This window comes from Hemicordylus capensis, chromosome 13, assembly GCF_027244095.1.
Source record: "Hemicordylus capensis ecotype Gifberg chromosome 13, rHemCap1.1.pri, whole genome shotgun sequence".
Taxonomy (NCBI): Eukaryota; Metazoa; Chordata; class Lepidosauria; order Squamata; family Cordylidae; genus Hemicordylus; species Hemicordylus capensis.
Genome location: NC_069669.1, coordinates 453,820 through 473,837, shown reverse-complemented (window position 1 = coordinate 473,837; position 20,018 = coordinate 453,820). Strand labels below are relative to the sequence as shown.

The 20,018-nt window shown below is 63.9% G+C and overlaps 1 protein-coding gene across 1 annotated transcript; it reads left to right on the top strand.

Annotated features, from left to right (window-relative positions):
* The first annotated feature begins 514 nt into the window (after nt 1–514).
* On the top strand, nt 515–19,992 carry COG7 (component of oligomeric golgi complex 7). The gene is made up of 18 exons (XM_053276667.1): nt 515–649; nt 1,498–1,716; nt 2,545–2,693; nt 3,929–4,045; nt 4,715–4,883; nt 6,864–6,946; nt 8,745–8,867; nt 11,742–11,940; nt 13,615–13,742; nt 14,318–14,472; nt 14,684–14,800; nt 15,173–15,238; nt 15,464–15,653; nt 15,962–16,099; nt 16,246–16,329; nt 16,711–16,825; nt 17,899–18,042; nt 18,594–19,992. Exons 2-18 carry the CDS (start codon nt 1,551–1,553, stop codon nt 18,758–18,760), a joined length of 2,310 nt encoding a protein of 769 aa, XP_053132642.1. The 5' UTR covers nt 515–649; nt 1,498–1,550; the 3' UTR covers nt 18,761–19,992.
* Nucleotides 19,993–20,018: the final 26 nt, after the last annotated feature.

The window sequence follows — 20,018 nt, the reverse complement described above, 5'->3', positions numbered from 1 at the left end:
ATTAATGCAGAATTGCTGCTACCAGCCACTCATCCCCCCCCCGAATTATTTAAATGTGTTCAGAAGGATATTCTAGCGTAAAAAGTGGTGCATTCAGCTCCTTTAAGAGGTAGGAGCGTTCATAGTAAATCTGGTTTTTGTAGACAATCTGGAAGTATAACATTCAGAATTTCTTTAAAAACGACAAAAAGTATATTTAAATTTTCTCCGGGTGTATTCTGGTGCAAAAGGTAGTGCCTTCGGCCAATTTCTGTGGCAGGATTGTGTGTGCAGAATTTGGTCTCCGTTGGTCATCGGACAAACAAGCTTCAAAATATATGCAATAAATAAAATCCAGGAGGATACAGTCCACCCCGGTTGGCTCTGCTTGTCGCTTTGCTCTTGTCGGCGCAGGCGCGGTCGAACTACTTTTTGCTCTTGGACCTCCGCCCTTCTTACGAGGCAGCCAATCGCGAGGCGACCAGCTGGCCGGATAGGCGGGGCTAGCGTGAGCGTCTGTCCAATCCTGGGGCGTGTGGACCGGCGGTGTTCCCACCAGGCTCTGCAGGAAAGGGCGTGAAGCCGCGGGGGGCGGGGCTTGTGCTCAGGTAGGCCCACAGCCAAGATGGCTGCCGCTTCCCGGACTGGATGGTGACGTCGCCTGAGACAGGTGAGGGCGGTGGGGCGTGCTCGCAGGTGGGCCTGCAGCACCCCCAGACCCCCCGGGTGGGTGGGTGTGCAGGTGCCCCCCACCAGGGCTTGCCATGAAGCCGTTCTCGTAGAGGGCTCTGTGTGAGCTCATGGAGCTTCCACCTTCAGGAGTAGTCTACCCTCGAGTGCGGCCAAGTGCCGGAGCAGGCAGGCAGAAGAGGAGAGTAGGAGTGTCTTCTTCCCCGTGCTCTGCTTGTGGGCTTTCCAGAGGCATCTAGCTGAGCTAGGCTGGGAGGCTCCCATGGCCTGATCCAGCAAGGCAGGTCTCCGCATTCTGACACTGAGACTTCTCTCCAGTCCTGCCTCCTCCACAACTTGCAGTGTTTCATCCTCTCCCTGCGCCAATGTGGGGGTGGTGTGTGTGTGCTTGGCATCCAAAGGGGGCTCTCGGCATCACCCTTGCAGTGGTGCTTGGATTGCACATTTGCTTTGTTGCTGCCCCCTAAAAATGTTACTGCCTGGAGCGTCTGCTTGCTTGGTGAGCAGCTTGTATGTTGAGAAGTCTGGGCATGACCTCTCTGGGCTCTATCCTGCCCTTTCTAGGAAGGGCGCTTGGAAGGTAGGCAGCGTGCCTTGTGGCTGACCTGTTGCCTTCCGTTGTGGACGTGCATCTGCCACTTGCTCTTAGCTGGCGGGGCGGTGGGAGGGAGGGTGGCCACTGTACTCCTGTTTGCTGTGTAGCCTCCTGCTTCTGCCCTATCCAGCAAAAAGCATTTTGAGATCCACTCCAGGACTGTACAGGCCAGTATCATGCCTCCGGGGACTGGGATTTGCTTACGAATGTCTCTCTGCCTCATTTCCTTCCAGGTCTCTGCTGTCAGTGACCCATCCTGTGCAAAGCAGGGGCACGGAAGATCAGCATGGATTTCTCCAAGTTCCTGGCTGATGACTTTGAGGTGAAGGCCTGGGTGAATGGGGCCTTCCGGGCGGTAAAGCAGGAAGCCCCCGGCAAGGTGGATGCCCACGCGGCCACCCTGGTGATGAAGCTGCAGCTCTTTATCCAAGAGGTCAACAATGCGGTGGAAGGTGATGCTGCTTGAATTAGGCAGGATCCGCACCCAGGTTCCAGGACAGCAGTGGAGAGATGAGCCTGGGCCAGGCATTGCCCAGGGTGGGGGGCACTGCTGCTGAAAGAAAGAAAGGACTAGATGGACCCCACATTGGTCTGTCCCAGTTGCCAGGATCTCCTGATGTCCTCCTTACGTGAAGGCAGCGCCTTTTAATAGCTCATGGCGTATTTTTCTCCCAGATGGGCTGGGAGGCCATAACTGTCCTCCTTCCTTAAGAGGGGAAAATGCTGGAGGCTTCGCAGAAGTTTCCACCAAAGTCTCTTGTGCCGTTGAAGTGGCCAGCTCCTGTTTTCGTTGTTTTTAATTATGTGCCTGGGTGATGGTGTGAATGGAGGGCTGGGGCTGCCCCCATTAGAGTGGTTTGTGGGGGGGGGACACATAGTGCTGGGGCTCATTTAGGCAGGGGGAGGGCAGGAACAGCTTGACATCTTATGGCCCTCCCTTCTTCCAACTCTTCCTCTGATGGGGAAGGTCTGGATCCACTCCAGTCAGGCTTCAGACCTGGCTTTGGAAAGGAGACTGCCTTGGTCGCCCTGTGGGATGATCTCGGCTAAGAGAGAGACGGGGTGTGCAACCCTGCTGGTTCTCTTGGACATCTCGGATGCTGGTCTGCCAGATCTTTGTGTCCTTCTAGACACTGTGGTGACCTTTGGTGACCCTCTGCTGCTGCTGCTGCTGCTGCTGCTCTCCACCCTCAGTCTCTGCCTTCCCAGCTCTGAGGTTTTTGCCTACATGCCAGTTCCCAGCGTCCACTAAGCCTCTGACGGCTGCCTTTCCTCTACAGAGACCAGCCACCAGGCACTCCAGAGCATGCCTCGAGTCTTGCGGGAGGTGGAGGCCCTGAAGCAGGAGGCCACTTTCCTGAAGGAGCAAATGGTCCTGGTGAGGGAGGATATTAAGAAGCTGGAGCAGGACACAGCCCAGTCCATGCAGGTACTTGAGCCTACAGTTTGCTTTCCCTGAATAGCTGTGAGCTTGCTGGAGGTCAGTGTGGCCCCATTTAGCTGGGGTGTGGGGGAGAGACCGGTCTGTCCCTTGACTGGCCACGATGGAGGATGGTGCTTGTCAGCTTGGGAAACTGGATCATCCACATGGGCAGTATTGCCAGGGAATCTGGTGGCTGGGACTGCCCCTCGGGCAGCTGTAAAACCCAGGAGCTGGACCAAATTTCACCTGAAAATCCGACTGAATCTCTGTCCCCACAGTTGAAACAGAACCTAAATTGCTCCTTGAAAGCCTCTCTTGGACCCAAAGCCCAGCAAAACCTTAAAGAGAAGAAAGAGGTTCCTGGCTGTGAACTGTTCAGTTCAATTGACCCCTGATGGGGATCCCTTTAACACATACGTACATACTGCTGTTCTGGTATTTAAACATTCCTATAGAAGCCAGGAAGGAGTTGGTTCAGGTTTGTTAAACAAATGACTGAACCTTGACTAGCCTGAACTGGACCAGGCTCCATCCCTGCTGAACCTGGACCAGAGCAGAACTAGGGATCGGAGTGGCTTGTCTCTGTGAAAGGAAGATGCCGGAACAGTCCCCATGGGAGAGCGAAAGGCATGCGCTGAGCAGAGGAGGTCCGAAGTGTAGGGATGTGCCCGAACCGGTTCAGAGGCCATGCTGGAGGCCTCCGAAGCGGTCTGGATCCGAGCCGGTCTGGCGGCTCGGCACGGAGGGGGGTTGTAGCTTTAAGGGCGAGGGTAGTACTTACCCCCCCACCGCCGCTCTTCCCCCTCCGGCGCTGTGGTTTTTGTAAAAGTTTCTGGGGCGGCAGCATCCCTCCCTGCCGCCCCCGCCCCCGTCGTTAGCCTGCCAGAGCTTAAGTACGTTACACGCATGCGCCCATTCCAGCGCGCGTGTGCACCCACCTCAGCGTGTGCGCTCCGTATACGTCACACGTCGACGGTTGCTCTTTTTAGTAGCAGGTTTGTATTCACTGTTAAGGATAGCGGCTTGTTTCCACTGGAATATGTAGTAATGTTGGTTTTGTCTGTGACAAGCCACTTTGGGCCCATCTGCGTATGGCGCAGTGGCATGCAGGTTCAATTGACTTGGTGTTCTGCAGTGAGGAATTGCCCTGCAGACTCCCGAGGGGAAGGCTCTGGGCAGGGCAGGCGCCGGGCGGCAGAGCCGTCCCGTGGCCCATGGCGGTTCTGTCTGTCTGTCTGCAGGTCTTGGTCGAGCTGGATCACGTGAAGTCGAGGATGCAGCTGGCGGCTGAGTCGCTCCAGGAAGCGGACAAGTGGAGCACCCTCAGTGCGGACATCGAGGAGACCTTTAAGACGCAGGCAGGTGCCCACACGGCTGCAGATGGAGGCGGGCAGGCTTCCTCCTTCCACAAGCTGCACAGAGGAGGGTGCGGCTATAATAGCTGGGCCTTGAGTTTGGGGACTTGCTTGCCGCTGCAGCTCCGGTTCTCCTGGTTGGGCTTGTGGGTCCGTGGAGGGCATTCCGGTTCATGGGGGGGCCGATTCCTGTGTGCAGCTAGGTATCTCCAGACCGCTTGAGGCCAGGCAGGGAGGCAAAGGAAACCATGTGTAGTGGCTGGAAGTGGGGAAACTGGGGGTACCCCCAAACAGGAGCAGGGGACCCAGAGCTGCCCTCGCACCAGCAGGCCTTATTTCCAGAGAGTGTGGTGCTCTTGTGCAGGTTTCCCACGAGGGTTTTGTGTGGACTTGGCAAATGCAGCCTCGTGTGCTGGGCGCTGGCTGAGTCTGGGGCTCCGCACTGCCTCCCCCTAAGGGTGTTCATCTCCCGCTAAAGCCAAAAGGGAGGCGTGGGGAATGAACGGATTTCTTTCCTTAGAGGAAACAGACGCCACCCCTCCCTCGTTCTCTGCCCCCCCCCGAAGAAACAGAGCCTGCAGGGATGTCTTGAACTCCCTGTGGCCCATGGAAGGGGGGGTGGCGCTGGGGGGCTGCTGCTGCCGCTGCTGACCGAGCTCTTCTCTGGGGCAGGATGTGTCGGTGATCTCGGCCAAGCTGACCAGCATGCAGAGCAGCCTGGCCGTGCTGGTGGACACCCCGGACTACTCCGAGAAGTGTGTGCACCTCGAGGCACTCAAGAACCGGCTGGAGGCCCTGGCCAGCCCGCAGATCGTGGCGGCCTTCAGTGCGCAGTCTGTGGGTGAGTGGGGATCTGGGGCATGCCGCCTTGGGGCTGAGGGAGGGGGCGGGAAGGGTCTCTCCATTCACACTGGGCCCTCCCCGTGGGGACCACTAGGTCAGGGAGATGAGGATGCTGGTCTTTCGATGATGCCTTTGCTGCAGTCGGGCGGAGGCGAGGGGGATGCTTGAGGTGAGCCCTGTTTGGCAGAGGCGCAGCCGGGAGCTGCCTCGTGGCCCCTTGGAAGGCTGACAAATGGGCTGCGGCATGCAAAGGCCGTGCCTCTGCTGAAGGCGGGCTGTAGTCCGCAGGAGGTGATGCCAAACGGAACTGGCCAGAGGCCCTGAGACTCCTGAGGGCCGAAAGGAGCTTGCCGCCGCGGCTGCCTGCCTCGCGTCCAGGCGCAAAAGCCGGGTCTGAAGGGCAAGGCCTGCGCAGAAGGTGCTTGCGGGGCGGGAGGGGCGAGGCCTCCTCCAGCGTCCAGCGTTCTTCTAGATGGCGGCAGACTTTAAGTGAACTGTGTGTGTTTTTGATCTGGCCTTGGGCCCTTCCTTGGCAGGCCGGGGAGAGCAGCTTCCGCGTAGATCCCTCTTGGAGCTTTGCTAGGAAGCCGTCAGGAGGGGGCGCCCTGGTCCCAGGCACAGGACAGGCGAGGCTTGGGCACTTTGGAGCAGGAGCAGCAGCCTCCCCCCCCCCCCCCCGCCTTGCTCTTGCCCAGGCTCCTTTGCAGCAGTGTGTGGCAGGCACTGGCAGGCTCGCTTTCTCCTAGTCTAAGGCATCATTTGGGGTTTGCGGAGGAGGGGGGGGGCTTTGTTTACATGTATATCTTGCTCTTCCTGCAAGGAGCCCAGACCTAACCCCTGCAGCTCACTGGGCAAAGAGGCCCCTTTTTAACTTGGTGATCCTCTTTATTGAGCAGGGGGAGAGTAACTGGCCCTATCCGCCCCCAGCACAGCATTCCTCCAGTGACTGTAGCTGGTGTCTTATCCTATGTTTCTTGTTAGATTGGGAGTCCTTTGGGGACAGGGAGCCATCTTATCTTATATTTATTTATTATTTTTCTATGTAAACCACTTTGGAAACTTATTTGTTGTTATTTATGTTTATCTTCACAATGACCCTGTTGAGGTAGGCTAGGGGGAGAGAGAAGTGACTGGCACAGAGTCACCCAGTGAGTGTCATGGCTGAATGGGGATTTGAACTCGGGACTCCCTGGTCCTAGTCCAGCCCTCTTATCACTGCAGCACACTGGCTCTCTGTGGGGTTGCAAGCACAATAATTCAGCCCCCTTACAGGGGACTCAGTGGGAGCCTCCTCCCCACCCTCATCCACTCCAAAGGTACAGATTTGGAGAGGGGAAAGTGGATGGAACTGGCGGGGCGGGTGTCTAAGGGCGATCCGTGGGGCAGGCCAAGGCAGGAGAGGCGCTCCGTCCTGCTCTCCTGGGGCTTTGGCAAGGGCTCCCTGCTTGCGTCGCCCTTCCTGAGTCTGCAGAGCCGCCCAAGTGGAGCAGCTCAGAGCGTGAGCCGTGAGCCGGCTCCTGCCTCCCCTGTGTGTTCACCACCGCAAGCCGTGCTTCTCTCCGCCCCAGGCTCCAGCCCCCTGCTCCCCCCGGGGCCTGCCTCGCAGAACGGTTGTGAGAGCAACTGAGCCCGTGCCTGCAGGCTTTATAGGGTGTGGTGCGTAGAGCGGCCCAGAGCTGCAGGGCGCACTTTTAATTTCCACTTCTCGGGTGGGAAACTGAGGCTGCAAGGAGCTGCAGGGTGGGGCTGTGGCAGAGGTGGGATTCGAATCCAGGACCCAGCCCCAGTCCTCTCTGTGGCTCCAGCAATCCATGTGGGCCCTGCAGACCACATCCACCCCCCCGCCCCACACCCCACCCCCAGCCTGGATGGGGCGGAAGCAGCCAGGCTTGGCCAGGCAAGAGGCCGGCTCCTCCCGTCCCTCTCAGAGCTCTTTGTCTCCGGCCGAACGCCGTGTCCTCCCCGCTGTGTGTTTCAGGTCAGGCCAGGCTCTTCGTGAAAGTCTTCATGGAAATCGACCGGCTGCCCCAGCTGCTGGCGTATTACTACAAATGCCACAAGGTGTGCCCCCTGCTGCTGCTGCTGCTGCTCTCCCGGCCCAACTGAAGCCGGCTGGTTGGGGGTGCTCTGCTGGGGGAGGAGGAGGGTGGCGGGGTGGCTCCTCTTGACCTGAATACTACCCAGCGGGGAGTGGAAGGGAGGGGGCTGCCCCACAAGGGCTGCCCAGGTCGGGGGGGGGGGGGGGCTGTTGGTGCTGCTGCTGCAAATTCGGCCCCCAGGCCCACTCGGGACATTTTGGTGGCCGGGGCAAAAAACCCCAAGTTCTGCCTCCTCCTAGCTAGTGGGGGCAAGTGGGAGCTTCTCCTGCACAAGCTCCATTGAGGTGAAGAGCCCCCACCCATTCGTCCGGTTGGGCCGGCACAGGAAAGCCTCCTGGTGGATTGTGGCCCTTTGGTCCGCTCTAGCAGCCTGCCCCCTTCACAGTGTCCATGTGGCGGAGTGATGGGCAGGAGGTTCAGATCAGGCAAAAGATGATGCAGGAGGACCTGATGGAACTCACTGCCACAAGATGTGTGGGTGGCTGCTGGCATGGATTGCTTTCCTAGGGGATTGCACTGCCTGGGCTGTGAGCTCCCCCAGCCGAGGCTCACCTCCCTGTCCAGAGGCAGCCGGCCCTCCTGAGCACCTGCCGCGGGCCCGTGGAATTCCTCCGGGCTCTGCTTGTTGCTTTGGCCATGGCTGGGAGCAGGACAGGGCGGACTCTGCCGGGGCCTGCAAGCCCACCGCTGCTCCCCGCTGGCCGAAGCAGCCGCCTGGCCACAGCGTAGGGCCTCTCGCTCCCCTCCTCCCCCAGACGCTGTGGGGCAGAGGAAGGCCCCCTTCTCGCTGCAGGCTGCCCGCCCCCCTTGATGGTGCCCCAGACAAGGTGGGGACCGGCCGGGCGAGTTCTGCCCGTGGCAGCGGGAGGCCGAGCGGTGGGCAGCAGGCCAGGCCCGCTTCGCCCTCTGCTCTCCAGGCTGCTCCTCTCCAAGAGAGCCGGATCAGCAGCCTGGCTGGGGCCCTGCCAGGAAGCTCCGCGGAGCCGCCCTGGGCTGGGGTGGGTGGCGCGCACTGCCAGCAGCAGCAGCAGCAGCAGCGACATACCGACGCTAATTAAGCGGCCGGGGGAGCCAAGAAGCTGCCTCTTCTCTGCAGCTCCTCTGCGGGTGGGCTCTCTTGGGTCCCCAGTCCCGCCGCCCCCCAGGTGGGGCTTAACGCAGGCACCAGGCTTCTCAGCCGGAGTCCGAGTGGGCCAAGTGTGTGCCTTGCCCTTCCTCCCAGGGAGAGGAGGCCACTGCCCTGCCCGGCCGGCTCAGCCCCAGGCCTCCTGCCAACTTCACGGCTCTGCAGGGCTGGCCACGGGGGCCACCCCAGCCCAAGGCCCTGCGGAGCCAAGCGGACCCAGCGGGTCAATCTCGGGCTCTGGATTTCCATGCCGGGGGGGGGGAGCAGCAGGAGGAGGAGGAGCCCCCTCCTGCTTTGCCAGTGGCTGGCACTGCCCAGCCAGGGCGGGGTGGTGGTGGTGGCGGCAGGCAGAAGGCAGCTGGCCCTGCTTGCTGAGCCCTGGTGGGCCGGTGCCCGGGGCGCCTCTCGCGGCCTGCCTGGCTCTGCCGGCCCGGAGGGGAGCTGGCTGTCCCAGGGCTCAGAGCGGCAGCGGCTTCTCCCAGGGGGTGGGGGCAGCAGGTGACGGGCCCTCCTCCCGCGCCCCCAGGGGTGCTCCGGGCCTGCTCTCTGCCCCCCTTGCCGCCCTCCCGAGGGGGCTGGGGGGAAGGGGCTGCTTGGGCTGCTGACGAGGCTCCTTTCTCCCCTGGCCCGGCAGGTGCAGCTGCTGGGGGTGTGGCAGGAGCTCTGCCAGGCGGACCTCCCCCTGGACCGGCAGTTGACGGAGCTCTATGACCTGCTGCTGGGCACCTGGCACTCCCAGCTGCAGTGGGCCACCCAGGTATGGCGCGGGGGGGCGGGGGGGGCTCCTCGTGACCGGGCAGGCGGGTCTCTGCGCTGGGGGGCGGCAATGGCTGCTCAGTGGCCTTCATGGAAACCCCGCCCAGCCGGCCAGCGGAGCCTTCCCGGTGGCTTGGCCTCTTGCCGCCTGCCTGCTCCTCCTCCTCCATGGCCTGGCCTGGCCTGGGGCATCCCTCCTGGGTCTTCCTCCCCAGACTGCGTCACTCTCTGGGGCTGGGATTCCGAGCCAGGGAAGGAGGGGAGAGATTCAAGGGGGGAAGGGCAGGGGGTGGGGTGGGGGGGCGTGATGCTGCTGTTTGCAAGCAGGTGCTTGATGGCGCTGCAGCAACTGAGTGGGGAGCAGAGAGGAGGAGGAGGAGGCTGCAGTCGTGGAGGCCCTGGCAGTTTGGCCGTGGGGCAGCCGAGGGGGCTTGCTTGCCTCTTGGCTGGGTGGCCAGGAGAGAAGCGGCGTGTTGACCGATGGCCTGGTTGTGAACCAGAATGGGGTCTGCAGGGAGCTGGGGCTCTTTGGGGCTGCACACACGGTCTTCCCTTCTGGAAGAGTTGAGGAGAACTCGGGGGGGGGGCGTCTAGCCTCCCCTCCTTGGTGGTCTCCACGGGGGGGGGTCCTCCTGGGCTGCAGGCGCGTGTGAATGGTGCAGAATGAGGCGTGTGTGCCGCTCCAGGGCCTCCTGCCGAGGCACTGGGTGTCCCTCCCACCACACCGCCTCGAACCTTACGGCAGCCCAGAGAGCCGAGGGCCCGGTGGCAAAGAGGGGCCGGGCTGGTTTATTGTGGCAGGAGCTTTCGTAGGCGGCTGCCGCCTCCATCAGATTAAGCCGATGGGCCCTTTCACCCATGAAGGGCAGCGGTGGAGCTGATGCTTATCTCTGGGGAGGGCTGGAGGTGCCGCCGAGGCCGCCTCCTGCAAGGAGCCCGAAGGGGTTTCTCCCTCCCCGGGTTGTGGCGATAACCTCTGTCCGTTTGCAACTGGACGTGCTCCAGGGTGTGTTGCCCAAGAGCCGGCGTGGGGGGTGGGGGGCGCATGTGTGTGCACAGCCAGGTTCAGAGGGGATTCCACAGCACGCCCGTGCTCTCCCCCCCCCGATAAGCGGCAGAATCAGCAGTGAGCCAGTGAGCCCCAATCACGGCAGGCCCCACGGTTAGGGGGCTTTGCTAACGTGCGCCTGCTCACCCCAATTCCAGGAGTAGCCAGTATTAAGTAGGAGCTCATGCGGTTTTCTGTGGAACTGGAGTAAGCTGAAGTTTGCTGACTGGATTAGAAAACGCGTTGCCCGGCTGTTCAGCAGCCAGGCACTCGGAGCAGCTAGCACGAGATTAAACGCGAAAAGACAGCACCATTCCAGAGCGTAAAAGAGCAGAGCAAAAGAAATCCCAGCACTGGAACAGAAAGGTCGGAAAGGCCTGGGCCGATTCCAGCACCTGGTGCTGGGAAGACATCCGATGAGGCCGAGGCAGAAAGCAGCCAGTCCTGACATCTGCTGGCCGAGGTCTAAGAGGGCCTGAAGACGCCAGGCGTGAGGCCACCCTTCACTGCAGCATTCCTTGCGTGGGCTGGGCCGTGGCCGAGAAGGGTCGGCGTTCAGTGGCCTCGCCGGCAGCCATCCTTTTGCTCGTCTGAACGTGGCCGGATTGGGGTGTTAGAAGAGCATTTTGCCTCGGGTAGCTGCATTTCCCATTTCATCTGCACCAGAGCGTGAAAAAGAGAAAGGCCCGTATTGTTGGGGGCAGCCAACAGTGACCTGCCCGAGTTGCCTTCTTTCTTTAATATTCGCAGCACAGCCTCCGTACTCTTGAGGGAGACTCTGTTTCGGAAACGGAGTGCGTTGAGACTTGTGGGCCAAGAGGTGAGCTGGCCGCTGCCTAGCGTGTTTGGCAACTCCAGAGGAACGTTGAGCGTCTGCCGGTGGCCTTCTGCCTTTGCTTTGTCTCCGGGGCTGGGGAAACCTGAGGGATGAATTTGAGCTAAATTCCATTCCACCTTTTGGCAAGGTATTGCGGCAACCCTGCACTTCCAGGTTTACTCTGCTGTGAGATAAGAGTGTTTGTTACGAGCGGGAGGGTTATCGTAATACTTCCGCTGCGAAAAGGTGGACTGGAATGTATCACAGAGGCTTCGCTGGGAGGGCCTGGAGGAGAACGAGGACCGGTGTGGCCAGGGCAGCGTCTGCCCTTGATGGGCAGGAGCAAGATGGAGCCGGGGGCTCAGATGCACCCAAAGCCGCTTTAGGACAGCCGGGCCTGGCTAGCCAAGGAGCGGGCGCTGCCAGATGGTGGTTGTAGCCTTGCCTGGTTTCAGGCCTTCTGCTGCCAGTCTGTCAGGTGGAGAAAGAGAGTGAGAAGTGGGGCCGGGGAGTTTCCTGGAAGCTTGCCCATTGGAGAAGCCAGTGGAAGAAGCCAGTGGCCAGGAGACCCCCTTTGCCGCAGAAGCCGAACAGGGGCCCCGAGAGGCCTGCTGCATCTTAACGTGCTGCTGCATGAATGTTGCTCCAGTCCTTCCCCGGCTGCCATTCCTGGGCTCAAGGCTGCTTCCGTGTCCGTGCCGGCGAAATGTACTCGGGGCAGTGCTCCATGTCGCCCTCGGATGGCCGCCCCGGGCAGGGGCCCCCAGCAGCCCTGGCGGCCTTTGGGGTTGGGTGCCCAGTGGGCTGCAGAAGAGCTCCCTGCTGTCCTGGGGCTTCCCAAACGTGTACGCAAGCCCTTTTGCTCCGGGCGTGGGCCTGGCAAGGGTGTGCCACGGGGGAGGTCTGCTGACCCGAGCCCTCCGGCCCTGCAGGAAGAGGGCACCGCTGCATGCATGGAGGTGGCCCCAGCGGCCGGCCGGCCTCCCACCTCCCCTTCCTCTCTCTGGCAGGTTTTCAAGAATCCCCACCAAGTGGTGTGTGTCCTGCTGATCCAGGTCCTGGGTGCGCTGGTGCCTTCCATCCCTGTGTGCCTCAGCACCGCCATGGATGGCGCTGGCCCCGACAGGAAACTGGGCTGCCTCCTGGGGCTCCATGACGCCACCGCCTACTTCGCACGGGGCCTGGAGGCTGCCATGCTGCCCAGCCTAGGTAAGCCCTGGCACACGCCCCCCCCTGCACCCTGCCCCCTCCGGCCGGCAGGTCTTTATTTATTTATTTGCTCCGTTTTTAGGCCCCCGGTCATCAGGCAGTTTGCCCAAGTTAGAGTACAATACAATTTCATAAAAACCGCATTAAAAGCCTTAAAATCAGCTAAACACCATAAAATGCCCCAAACCGCAACCACCATAAAAAAAGCAAAGCAGAAGCAGGAAAGCTGAGAGACCTGGCCAGCCTCTCGGGTGTAAAAGCCTGAACAAATAAAAAGGACTTGAGTTGTTTTTCAAAAGCAACCACAGGTGTCAAAAGTGTTTGGGTGCAGCCCTGAAAAGGTCACCCTGGGGCAAGTTTTCCTTTCCTCTTCCTGCGCAAGGGAGTCTTGACGGGAAGGCCGGTGGAGAACAGCCCTGCTGGATCCGGCCCAAGTCGGCCCGGCCCGCCCGGCACCCTCTTTCCCACCGTGGCCCACCAGACGGTGCCTCTGGGGAGCCCACCGGCGAGGGCAGGCCCTCTCTTCTGCGGCTGCGCTTCCCCGGGACATGGTGCCTCTGCGGCTGGAGGGGGCCGGCAGCCTCCTGACCCGTCGCCCCGGACCGACCCGTTGTCCGTGAATTTGTCTGAGCCCCCTTTGTGACCACCACCACTTCCCATCGCAGATCACTCCACAGATCGACTGTGTGCTGTGTGCCAAAGGAATTCCTTTGCTCCGTCCTAAATTTCCCAGCCTTCGGTTTCACGGGCTGACCCGGGTTCTAGTGCTGTGCGCGTGTGAGAGAGCGACCCCTCTCTGTCCACCCTCTGCCCTGCCTGCACGATTGAATGCCCCTCAGCCCGTGCCTCTTCTCCAAGGCGATGCTGTGGCCTGGCCTCTTGGGGAAGGGGCTCGAAGCCCCCTCCTCCCTCTGGGCTGCCCTCTCCTGCACCTTAGCATTGCACTGGTGGTATGTACTGGTTACATAACATCTGTACCAAACTTTGTTTAACTTGCTGGAGCAGTATTGACATAGTTCTGAGGGTGTTTGCTGAAGCCGAACATTTCTTCAACTGCCTTGAGTCAACACAACTTCGCACTTGGGCTCCGTGCAAAAACATTGGTCTCTGCTGCGCCCCCACCCGGGCCTGCAGGGGGAGCCGCGCTGCCTCTGGGGCCATCTGGGCTGAGCTGGGGGGGGGGCAGAGCTCCCCAGGAGAGCGCAGCGACTGTGTGGGGAGGCCGAGGGCTCAGTCCGGCTCGGGGCGCTCGGGTGTGGGGCTGAGAGAGAGGCCCACCTCCGGGCAGCTGCCAGCCAGAGTCTGGACTAATTCCAGACTAGCTGGACCCCTGTGATGAGCCCATGTTGGGCCGCCGAGTGCCGCTTTTCCAGAAAGAAGCCGAAGCCCACTCTTGTCACGGGCCGGAGCACGACGTGCTGCCTGCCTGCCCCATGTCTGCCCACATCTTCCCTTCCTCCCTCCCTCCCTCCAAGCCCTTGCCATCAAGTTGGGGGGAGGAGCAAAAGAGGGGCTTCCTGGGGTCTTGCCTGGGGAGAGTCTGGGGGGTTTGCTCTCCCCGGCTGCCAGAGGTTGGGGTGGGTGGGGGGTGGGGGCAGCATTCATGGCCTCCGTTGCCACAAGGCGGAGAAGGGGCCGTTTCCAGGAGGCGAGTTTTCCGCCTTGGCCTTTCAGGGGATTGCAACCTGGTGAAGGTGACGGAGCTGGTGGAAGCCGTCTACGGCCCCTACAAGCCCTTCCAGCTGCAGTACGGAGCCCTGGAGGAGGAGAACCTCCTGATCCAGATGAGCACGGTCCCTCTGGTAAGGCGGCCCCCTTCCCCCGCGCTGGGCGCTGGGCGGACGCTGCTCCTTTGGCCCGGGGACTGGCTGGCACCACATGCCTGTGGAGGGTGGCGGCTCAGCTGGGGCCCTTCCTGTGCTTGCTCCGGGGCAGGGGCTCCGGGTTCTTGTCCCGCTGGACAGGCAGGCGGGAGAGAAGCCTCTTGAGGGCGCAGGCGCGCGGTGCCCTCCGGGGCGAGGGGCCTGCCGCTGCCTCCGGGCTCCTTGCCAGGGGGGCGGGAGAGAGGAGCCCCAGCCAGCCAGCCGGCCGTCTTCCTGCTCCTGGCCAGCGCTGGGGGCTGAGGCTGCCTTTTGGCCCCGGAGGGCACTTTGGGCCCTGCCTGCCTGCCTTTGGTGGGGTGGTGCTGGAGCCAGTCTGGGCATCGCTGGGGAAGGGCCTTTCGCCACTGGCCGGGGTCTAGCCAGAGCGACTGCAGGGGCTCGGGGCGGGTGCCTTTTGGAGCCGGCACAGCCTGAGGCCCCTTGGCCGGTCCCGAGCCTGCAGCACCTCCTCCCGCCACCGCTGACCCCGGCTGCGATCTGCTGCGCTTGTGCAGGAGCACGGAGAGGTCATTGACTGCGTGCAGGAGCTCAGCCACTCGGGGAACAAGCTCTTCGGCCTGGCTCTGGCCGCAGTGGACAACTGCCTCCAGCTGACTGCCGGGCTGGCGGTCGGGGGCCTCCTCCAGGCCCTGAGGGCCCTCTTCAGCAAGTAAGTCCTGGCCGGTGGGTCAGACCCTGCGCCTTGACCCGCTTCCCCCGCAGGGACAGCCAGAGGGGCTCCCGCAAGCCCAGCGCAGGGCGCAGAGGCCGCCAGCTGTGCCTGCTGCAGCTTCCAGAGGCTGGCTGCCCCCCCGCCCCCCCCGCTGCTGCCGCCATACGAATGGGGCCGGGCCCCTCTCCGGCTCCCCCCCCCCCTGCAGGTACGCCTCTGACTTCAGCAACGCCCTCCAGTCTGTCCGGAAGAAGTGCCACCTGGACGGCCTCCCTGCGGATTCGCCCTTCCAGGAAGACTGGGCCTCTTTCCAGAACTCCGTCCGGTGAGCGGGGGGGGGGGATGTGCTGGCAGAGCTGGCCGTCTGGGGCCCCAAAGGGAAGGGGGGCCGGCGTCCTCGGGGGGCCCAGCAGGCCCGCTCCCCTTGCTCTGCTTTCATGAGGTGGGTCAGGTGGGAGCAGGCGTGGGAAGCCCCCCCCCCCCGCCCGCTGTCCGCCACCCCCCAGCCAGCCAGCCCCAGTCTTTCCCGACCCCAGTCTCTGCACTCGGCCAGACCCCACACAAATCCGACCCACTGAATCCTCCTCCCCTGGGGAATGTTGGTGGTGCCCCAGCGGGAGAAAGGGGTCTCTCTGGGGCGCCCGGGGGTGGGGCTGCCGTGACGTGGCCGGCGCTTGTCTCCTCCCCTCCCCTGCAGGATCATCGCCACCTGTGGGGAGCTCCTGCAGCAGTGTGGAGACTTTGAGCAGCAGCTGGCCAACAGGTGGGGGGGCAGGGTGGGGCAGGGTTAGGGTTGCCTCTCCTGTCCCTCCAGAAAAGGGGGAGCCTCCGGAAGGCAGGCCGGGTGTGGCGGGCAGAGATGGCTCCTCCAGCCCCCCTGCTGCATCTGGGGCTGGAGGTGGGAGGGATGCCCTGGGAGGGCGGCCCTGCTTGAGGTTGCGTGGGGCTGTGGCGCCCCAGCCCCCTCCCGCCCTGCCCTTGCTTGCAGGATCCTCTCCACGGCAGGGAGGTACCTCCCGGACACGTACAGCCCCTGCAGCCTGAGCGCCTTCCAGGACCCCGGCGCTGCCGAGGAGAAGCCCAGCGCCCCCAGGAACCCCTGGCAGGAGCACAACTACCTGCAGCAAGCCAGCCCCGCCGAATACGCGGCCCTGCTGGAGACCCTGTACACGCTCAAGGTGGGGGGGGGCCCTGGGGATCTGGGGGGGGGCCTGCAGGAGCTCGGCCTTCGTGGGACTCAGCCCCGCGCAAGGCCTGCAGCTTCCCCACCGCTGGGACGGGACTCCCGCCGCCGGGAGAGAGCCGGCCCCTGCTGTGATGGGCTCCGCAGGCAGGGGGCTGGCTGGCTGCTCACAGCTGCTCCGTGGGGTCTGGAGGGCCTCTGCCCAGCGCCCCAGAGTGTGCGACTCCAGCCCTCTGCGGCCCCTCCTGCCGCCCGCCTGCCTGCCCGCCCTCCCTGACTGCCTCTCCGGCCTGCTCTCTGCAGGAGAAGGGGACCAGCCACGGCCTGCTGTCCGCCTCCCGCTCGGCCCTGGCCCGCCTCAACCAGCAGGCCCACCAGCTGGCCTTCGACTCGGTCTTCCTCCGCATCAAGACGCAGCTGCTGCAGGTGGCCAAGATGGAGGTGAGCCTCCTGCTGCTGCTGCTGCTGCCGCCTGGGCTGGCTCCCCTCGGGCTGCCCGGAAGACGGTGGCGGCGTCTGGAGGGGAGGGCCGTGGCCGCCCTGCTGGGAATGGGGCCTCAGCTGCCCCCTCTGCTCCCCCCCCCCAGGGCTGGAGCGCAAGTGGGACAGGCGAGATGCTGACGGACGACCTGCCGGACTTCAGCCTCACGCCCCTGGAGTACATCAGCAACGTGAGAGCCTGTGTGTGAGCGGGGGGGGGGGCCCATGCAAGGAGGAGCAGCTGCCTCTGCCTCCCAGCAGAGGCAGCCTGGGGGCTCCTCTCCCCTCTCTGCCCCGCAGCACTACCTGATGAATGGCCAGCCTGCTGGCAGTGTGTGGGGCAGGACAGAGAGGCGCAGGCGGAGCTCCGGGGAGGAGAGGCAGCAGCCGGGCTTCCTTTGGGCCCCCTGCCCCCCACTTTGGGCATTTCTGCCACCCCGGAGCAAGCGCTGCCTGCCCACACCTGGGCTTGCTGGGGGGGGGCTGCAGGGCTCAGGCGGCAGACGCCAGGGCTGTGGAATCCCCGGAGCGGCTTGCCCCACTCTTGCCCCCCCCCGCCCGCTTCCTCCTAGATCGGCCAGTACATCATGGCCCTCCCTCTCCACCTGGAGCCCTTCGTGACGCAGGAGGACTCGGCCTTGGAGCTGGCGCTGCACGCCGGGAAGCTGCCCTTTCCTCCCGAGCAAGGTAGCGGGGGGGGGGGGGCGCACTGGGCTGCGTGGGGCGTTGGGGGTGTCCCTCCTGGCCCCTCCCAAGGCACGAGCTGCATCTCCAAGGGGGGGCGGTGGCCACGGGGGGGGCATCTCTATCAGCAGAAGGTTCCAAAGCGGCTTCCATCGATACAGACAAGAAGGAAAAAGGGCCCCCATCTCCCAAGGAACCCGCCCGCAACCGTCCCTGGAGGGATGCTGTGCTGGGGGTGGGGAAAGGGAACCACCCCAGTTAGCAGGGGGAGCGCTGGACCCCCCCGGATTGGGCCTGGCCCGTGCCGGAGGAAGTTCCCCCGGCTCGGCTCTCCAAATCCCCCTCGGGAAGAGCCTCCTGGACAAAGGCAGCAGTGTGCTCCTCCGGGGAGGCGGGGGGGGGTCCCCTGGCCGGGCCTCGGCCCCCCTTGCCCACCAGGCCGGAGCTTGTGGGGAGCCTGCTGGCTGCCCTTAGGGGGGGGGCGTGACGGAGGCTCCCTCGTTGCTCCCAGCCGGCCAGCCCTGTGCAGACGGACGCCCCGAGTTGCCTGAGCTTGCCCAGAACACCCAGGACGCTGCTTCAGGGGGGGGTTCCTCTTGGCGAGGGGCTTGCGCCCGCCCAGCTGTCCCCCCACAGCAAGAGGCCCTTCTGCAGGGGGGCAGGGCAAAGAGGGGTGGGAGGGGAGCTCAAGCCTGCGGGGGGGGGTGGCTTCCTCGGGGGAGACGGGGATGGCAAGTTGTCTTCTGATCTGGGCTCCTTCTTGGGAGGGTAGGAGTCAGTGGGAGAGACGGGCGTGTGCCATGCGGAGGAGGCGTGAGGAGGATGGGGAATGGCGCCGGGGGGGTGTCTGTCTGTCTGCTTTCCTCCTGCTCCCCCCTCCAGCCAAAGACCAGGCTGGGAAGAGGCCGGCCTGCCTGCTCTGGGCGTGGCTGCTTAGCTCTTGGGCTCCCCCTCGAGCCGCCAGGACCTCTGCCCTGCCCCCCCTCCTCCTCCTCCTCCTCCTCCTCCAAGCGCTGCTTCTCCCGGGGGGGGGCGGTGTCTGGCGCTCACGTGCACTTCCTCCCCCCCCCCGCCAGGTGATGAGCTGCCGGAGCTGGACAATATGGCGGACTACTGGCTCGGCTCTCTGGCTCGGGCCACCATGCAGACCTACTGCGAGGCCATCCTGCAGATCCCCGAGCTCAGCCCCCACTCCGCCAAGCAGCTGGCCACGGATATTGGTGAGGGCTGCTCCTGCTGGGTCTGGGGAGGCTCTTCCCCTCAGGAGGGGCTCATGCTCAGGAGCCGGGCGGGGGGGGGGCGCTCAAGGAGGCAGGCGGGTCCTCGCTCCCCCCTGCTGCCTGGCCGGCCGTCAGCTCTCCCTGATGAATGGCCAGCCTGCAGGCAGTGGGGCGGGGTGGGAGAGAGGGGAGCCGCTGAGTGGCTGCCAGGAAGCAGGGGCAGCTGTGCCTCCCTGGGTGCCCCTGCCGGCTGGCTAGGCTGAGCTGCCCCTGGGGGGAGGGGGCTTTTCGTTCCTCCGGGCCCCCCTCGTGGCAGCCCTGCAAGACCAGAGCTGCTCTGCCGGCAGGAAGCCCCGCCTCGGCTCACGGGTGGCTGGGAAGGCCTCACAGAGCGGTGGCTGCTGCTGCCGGCCAGAGTGGGGAGTCCCGGGCCTGACTCTGCCCGGGTCGGCGGCGGCGGCTCCTGTCCTCCGAGGGGGCGATGCATGTGCAGCGGGGGAAGCAGCCGCCCGGCCCCTCCTGCTCAGAGGGGGTCGCTCTTGCTCCTGCAGACTACCTGGTCAACGTGATGGACGCCCTGGGGCTGCAGCCCTCCAAGGCCCTGCAGAGCACCCTGGCCCTCCTGAAGAGCAAGCCCGGGGACTTCAAGCAGGCCGCCAAGAACGCCCCCCGGCGCTTGGCCAGCAGCATTGCGGCCATGAGGGGCCTGGACTACTGACTCGTGGCCGGCCGGCTGGCTGGAGAGCAGCAGCAGAAGCACCTGCAGGCACGAGGCTCCCTCTCCTGTGTGCGTGTGGAGCTCCCCAGCACGGCTGCCGCGGTGGCGCCATCTCTGGCTTCTCCCCCCAGGCGCAATCTGCTCAGGGCAGCTCTGTGGGGTGCGGGGGGAGAGGAGGGGGCAGGTGGAATAAAGCGACCCCCCCCGCAGACAGCTGGCCTCTTGTTTTCAGGGTGGCATCAGTGTGTGTGTGTTGTGGGCATCTGCGGGGCCAGGACGGTGCCAGGGGCCTGCCTGGAGGGGCAGAATCCAGGGCTTGGGGCATATTTGGGGCAGTGCTTGCTGGTGGATGTGTGTGTGTAGCCCACGTGCCCTTTCCCACCCCTCTCGAAGACGGGGAGCCTTCCTTGGGGGCCCAGGCCTGGGGGGCCCCCGCCTTCTCTCCAGCCCCCTTGGCCCTCTGCTGCCGCTCCTGAGAGCAGCCAGTGCCGAGGCAGCCGTGGGTGCACCGTGGGGCTGGGACTCTGGGCCGGCCCCTCTTCGGGGAGGGAAGGAGCGGACCTGCACGAACCAGATCCTGCTCTCCGGAGCCGGTTCCCCGGACGCCTCTCTGCCCGCCCGGCCCCTTGGCTGGCTTGGCTCCTGGGCGCTGCCCTCGGTCCTTGCAGGGCGGGACGCTCTTGCCTCACCCAGGGGCAGGCTGGGCTGCCTCCCCCCCCCGTGCTGTGGGTCCCAGGCCTCCCCCAGTAGCCTCTGCTTACCCCGGGGAGCAGTGGGGCACGGGGAACTCTGTCCCACTCCCCCCCCCCTCCCCATGCCACGATCTCAGCCCAACCAGGCCAAGCTGCTTCTCCGGGAGCGCCTCCTTCAAGGCGGTGGGGCCTCTTGCGGCTCTTCTGGGCAACTGGGGCTGGGTCTCTGCCCCAGCCAGGCCGGAGGGCCTCCGTGCTCTGGGGCGCGCAGGGGCCCCGGCCTGAGGAGGGTGGGGGGTGGCCTCCAGCTCCTGGGAAGGGGGGGGGGCGCAAAAGAGGATGCTTGCTGTAAAGAGCGGTGGCTTTTGTGGGTTGAGCCAGATGGGCAGAATAGTTGGGAGGTCAGGCAGCATGTCTAAGTGGGGTCCCCACATGATGTTGGGCTACAATGCCCGCCCCCCACACACAGCCCCCCCCCCGTTGCCTTTGTCTGAGCCTATCCTAGAGAGGCGTCTATAATAAAACACACACTGGCCCAAACGTTTCTTCTGCCTCCATTTATTCAG